The following is a 5,608-nucleotide window of genomic DNA, read 5'->3' as shown; positions in this document are numbered from 1 at the left end:
ATCTACTCATGTGATACACGAAGATCAGCTACACCAGACAGCGACGTCGAGGATGCCGATTGCTGGGGGTGGCGTCACATCGGAGGACCCATCGGCTGCCGTCTGCGTGTCGATCTCGTCCGTAAGGACTTAATGGGACCCGTGACTTGGGCCAATCTGTTCTTGCGTCATGTAGATGGACTCCTTGGGCATCTCATTCGGGTGACACTGAGCAGTGAACACCGGCATAGACTGTTCTACAACTGAGACAGCTAAGCTGCAACCGTCAGATCGGTTAATGTGTTCACATTCGGGCACATAGACCTGATGATCTTCAGACGATTCAGTAACTGGTACTGGACTGTGTTCACGAAAACTCAGGATTCGCTACTGCTTTACAATTTACAAATGCAAACATGTGTGTATATGGGGTGCTATTGGGACACAGATTCAACCTCAGTAACAACAATTGTGCACTCAAGATGAGTTTTATTGATCTTTGCCAAAGGAGACATGGATCTCGTCACCATTGACATTTTTCCAAGCCTCATACAGTCACCAGCACAATATCAGACAACATTAGCACACGAGACATGTATACACACACTTAAATTACATAACTCAAGCCGGGACCATTCTCTTTGCAACTCAGCAACTGGACAGGAATACCTTGATCAGTAGTGAGTAGTTACCCTTCCTTGTGGAGCAGGAGTGAGCTCCTCCTCTGTCACAACTCAGCTAGAGATCTCTATTCTCTAGTTACCTCTAGCAAACTAGTAAGTAGCTCTCTCATTCAAACTTGGAGCAGGTTACTGGCACTAATATTGCAGTAACCGAGTTAGTAGCTTGCGCGTCAAGATCAACATTAGTGTAACCACTAACTGCAAAAGATTCACAAAACAAAAAGAGGAGTTAGTGTAAAAACGAATTTGTTCGTATGACAGAACTAATGCCAGGAACAACATTTCTAAGAAAAAAAAATCCTTGCCTCTAATGTTATCAGTTGCAGGGTTGGACAGGCCTTGAGCGTGAGATGTTTTTCTTATCATCCTGATCATGCGGTACGACAGTCTCGAAGGCCTGGACAAGAAGCTCCACTTTCTTCTTCCGAGCAGGAGCTAAGTTTGTCACTGCCCTCCTAAGTGCATAATCAATCATCCATTCTTCAGCATTCTTCCTCTCATCCATCATTTGATGCTTGAGGTCAACCTTCTCTGCATCTGGATCCAATTCCAGAGGAAGAAAATTCGGTGCCCGTGGATTGAAACCTCGCAAGTATTCCTCCTCTTCAGGTGTTGTCCTCCTCCTGGAGATGATCAATTTGTTCCTCGGACATGTGGAAGACTCTGCAGGATCAAAATATACATCCCCCTTGAGGTTCAATCCGCTGAACGCACAACATATGTCATCAATAGAAGGTTCTTTTGCATCAGTAAATTCTTCTGGCATTTGCATATTGAATGATTGATTAGTTTCTTCAGTAACATGAATATCTTTACTTGCATCTGTGGTATTAATATCTCCAGCAGCATCTTGATGCATAGCAGATTTTAAAGAAGCACCTCCTGATTCACATGCTGTAGATTCCAATTTCTTTTCAGCGCCTGCAGTTTTATCCTCGTCCTCTTGAATAACATCTGATTCCACTTGAGCACCTTCTGAATGACATGTGGTAACCTCAAATTCATTTTGAGCACCATAACTGAGATATACCGAGCTATCATCATGGTCAGCTTCTTGACCAACAATAGATTCTTCAAAAACATCTTCTGAGTTGCATGTGAAAAGCTTGGATTCATTTTCCTTGTCATTACTGATGGTGATGACTGCCAACTCACTTGTGGTAAGCTCAGATCCATTTTGAGCATCAGAACTCACATTTGCAGAACTATCACTCCGATCAGCTTCTTTGGAAGCATCTTCCAAGTTGCACTTGGAAAACTTCAAATCATTTTGAGCATCATCACTGACACACACAGAACCATCATCTTCTACAGTTTCTTCAGCATCAGCACTGACATTTGCAGAACTATCACTCCGATCAGCTTCTTGAACAATAGAAGGTTCTTTGGAAGCATCTTCCAAGTTGCACTTGGAAAACTTCAAATCATTTTGAGCATCAACACTGACACACACAGATCCATCATCTTCTACAGTTTCTTCAGCATCAGATCTGACATTTGCAGAAATATCACTCTGATCAGTTTCTTTCATGGTATCAAATTCTTTGCAAGTGTCTTCCGATTTACACCCGGTGATTTGGATATCATTTTGAGCATCATCAATGAGACATGAGTCATGATCTTCTGCAGTTCCTTGAACATCATTACTGAAATTTGCAGAGTTGTCACTATGATCAGCTTCCAGAGTGGTAACAGACTCTTTGGAAACACCTTCTGATTTGCAGTTATCATCTTCTAAGGTTTCTTGATCAATTCCAGTTTCTTTAGATGCATCTTCCAACTTGCATCTGGTAATTTCTTGTCCCATTTCAGCATCATCTGTAACATACTCTGTATTATCATGTAGGTTGCTTTCAGGGCAGGCACCAGATTCTTCAGAAGCATCTTTCAACTTGCACACAGTAACCTCGGGTTCCATTTTATAACCATCAGGGTTGCTTTGTTGAGTAATACCAGATTCTTCCAAAATGGATGTCATAATCTCCAATTCCTTTTGAGTATCCGCGTTGCTGTCTTGATTGATTTGTTGCACAATAGCAGTTTCTTCAAAAGCATCTTCATTTTTGCTTGTTGGATTACCCAATTCCTTTTGAGCATTAGCAGGGCTGCTATCTTGTTCAAGTACATCATCCGTAGAATTGTCATATTGTTCAAACACATCGTCTGCAGTACAATAATTTTGGTTAAGGTTATCGATTGATATTTTGTCGATATCAACATCTCGACAATCAATTGAATTGAAGTAAGAAGCTTCACCTGCTAACACAGCTGTGGAGGTTACTTCCTCAGAAAAATCCTCTCTGCATCCATCACCAGAGATAGCCTCCTCAGAAATCTCCATTTCAGAGCCATCATCTGGCATGCTCTGTTGATCCTCCAGATCCTGCTCCTCAGTGTCCTCTGATTCGCCATCAGATTCCACATGGCACTCGTCTTCACCATCATCATTTGCCTCTTGGTCCGATGAAATATCCTCTCTGAATCTAGCTTCCAGAGTAGCACCTGCCCTTGCTGTTACTTCTTGATCAGGTATCCCAGATTTGTAGATATCATCAGAGAGCTTCTCTTCTGCCGTCCCTTGTTCAACAGATGCCTCCAGGATGTTGTCATCATTTCTTCCATCCAGCTCCTCACATGCATCTGCTCTGCAAGCAACACCTTGATCTGCAAGGATCTCTTGGTCACGGATCAAATTCGATGTGTTTTCCTCATCGTTCTCTTCCTGTCCTTCAGCAGCACCCTCTTTGTACTCATCAGAGGATCTACCAGACGTTCCTTGATCCTCTTCTTGCTCTGCAGAAAACTCTGCTCCAACAACCTCCTCCTCTCTAATTCTCTGTTCTTCCAAGATCTCATCATCCAAGCTGTCATCATACTCGTATCCGTGGTACCTCAACCATGGCAACTCCTCGACGAAATCGCTGCCGGTGTGCGCTCCACTGCAGTCCGACAAGCTGTCCCCGAAGGCACCATGCTTCTCTTTCAACACCAGGCGAGGCTCAGGTTCACCGTCATCGCAAGCAGTGAGATCCTTCCCCTTCTCGCTGTCCTCGTCCGCGCCGCACCGGTCGAACACGACGAACTCCATCCTCCGCACCGTGGCATCCATCTCGTCCAGAGACATGTCGCTGCAGCTCATGTCCGAGCTCACCCTCGGGCCGCCATACACCTCGACGAAGAAGTCGCCGACAGCCTCCTCATCGATCAAAGGCGCGATCTTTGCACCTCCACCGCCACTCCCGCCGCTGGTCTTCTCCCCTGATTTCTTGCGGAAGGCCGAGACGCCCTTGAGCTTCATGCTCTGCTGCGTCTTGATGAGCCGGCGGCGCGACGCGAGGAAGCTCCGGAGCGGCACCGCCGGCGCATGGACGTGCCCGTTGAGGGAACAGTAGGTGTAGGGGCACACCCGCAGCGCCGCGGGGCCCTCGGCGTCGGTGGCGCCCGGTGCGAGGTCGAGCGCGTCGGGGAACTTGGCGTCCTTCATGGTCGTGGAGCACGTGGCGCGGCCCAGGGCGGAGCCAGGTGCCTCCTCCTCCGCGAACAAAACCTTCCCCTTGGTCAGCACCCGGACCGCCTGCCTCCGCCTCGCAGGCGACGCGGACGCTGACACCGACGCCGCGGGCCTCCACCTCGCGGGCGACGCCGACGCCGACACGGACGCCGCAGGGCGCCCGCGGCGCCCGGCCTTGGCGTCGGAGCTGCTGGTGCCCCGCATGTAGCTCGGCACCGACGCCGGCGCCGGCGCCGGGGACATGGCCGCGCCGCCGCGGTTCCACGCGCGGCCCTCGTCCAGGAAGCCACCACCCCTGGGCTTGGACGGAGGCGTCAGGAGCGGGTCCTTGGGCTTCTTCTTGGACGGCTCTTTGCTCCGCACCATGGCTGGCTGCTGCTTTCTTCTTCGGCAACGGGGGCGGTGACTTGCAGGATTTCTTGGCTTCCCGCAGCTTAATCCTCGGCCGGATTTCTCCTTGGCTTGTTGGGATCAACGGTCTTGTCTTGTTGAAACTGGAGGCTTGCTTGTGCTTGTTGGCTTCCTGCGTTGAAGGGCGGTACGGAAGCAAAGCAAAGGGAACTGAGGGAGGTTGGGAGACGGGAGGAAAAGGAAAGGGGAAGGGGATTAGGGGAGGGATAAGACTGGCTCAAACAAACGTCACCCAAAATACTATGACTCATTCGTCTTTTGAGTACATATAAATAATTTAATGTCTATTTTTAATCTTCTTCAACAATAAATACTACGAGACAATTTTTTTATGTAAATAGGTCGTCAGGAAAAATGATATTTAGATTTTGGTTATATCTCTCCTAGCATATAAAATAGATCTTTTATATAGATATTTTATTAGAGACTATAGATATTACGTTGAAGAGCCATTTTAGATTTAGGTTCAGCGATGGATCTCGAGAAAGAAAAGAGAGAGGGTTTGTGAGGAACGGCCGGACGGGGACGGGACGGTGATGGGTTGAGAAGAGAAAAGGAGGAGGCGATGGAATGGAAGATGGACACGGGGGAAGCTGAAGACAGTGGGTGGGCGGCTCAAAGCGGCCGTCATCTTGAGACTTCGGGAGGGAGGCAGGAAGGTCCACCGAGAATTTTGACAACGGGCGTGCATCTTCTGTGGCGGCCATTCTGGGACCATTTCTGTGCTGGCCTGCTGGGGCGAGGGGATGGCTGCCTTTTGAAGGCTGCATTCATTAGTTGCTGGTGAAAGTTGAAAGAGAACGGATTTTGTGGCTCGAAGTAATGGTTTACTTAGCCTCCATCCTATATTTATAATCATGTTTTATAAAGGAAAAAATAAAACATTCTAATTTGAACAAACAGTTATTCGAATTATGTACAAATTTGGGACATAAAACTTGTATCAGTAAATTTATATTCAAAGTGCCTCTGAAATATTAGTTCTTAGCAAATTACAATATACAGTAAGAAAAAAATAATGATC

The 5,608-nt window shown here is 47.3% G+C and overlaps 1 protein-coding gene across 1 annotated transcript; it reads right to left on the bottom strand.

Moving 5' to 3' along the window:
• Positions 1 to 448: 448 nt before the first annotated feature.
• Positions 449 to 4,786, bottom strand: LOC136511757 (uncharacterized). Its single transcript, XM_066505790.1, has 3 exons — positions 2,919 to 4,786; positions 968 to 2,825; positions 449 to 860 (listed from the first exon to the last, which is right to left on the bottom strand). Exons 1-2 carry the CDS (start codon positions 4,537 to 4,539, stop codon positions 979 to 981), a joined length of 3,468 nt encoding a protein of 1,155 aa, XP_066361887.1. The 5' UTR covers positions 4,540 to 4,786; the 3' UTR covers positions 449 to 860; positions 968 to 978.
• Between the last annotated feature and the right edge of the window lie 822 nt (positions 4,787 to 5,608).

This window comes from Miscanthus floridulus, chromosome 16, assembly GCF_019320115.1.
Source record: "Miscanthus floridulus cultivar M001 chromosome 16, ASM1932011v1, whole genome shotgun sequence".
NCBI classification, from domain to species: Eukaryota; Viridiplantae; Streptophyta; class Magnoliopsida; order Poales; family Poaceae; genus Miscanthus; species Miscanthus floridulus.
The sequence above is the reverse complement of the archived record's forward strand: the minus strand, read 5'-3'. Positions and strand labels throughout refer to the sequence as shown.

Coding starts and splice junctions, on each gene's coding strand:
- LOC136511757 (XM_066505790.1), bottom strand. CDS start 4,539: ATGGTGCGGAGCAAAGAGCCGTCCAAGAAGAAGCCCAAGGACCCGCTC. Junction 2,826..2,918: donor CTCCACAGCTGTGTTAGCAG/GTGAAGCTTCTT, acceptor ATTGTACTGCAG/ACGATGTGTTTGAACAATAT.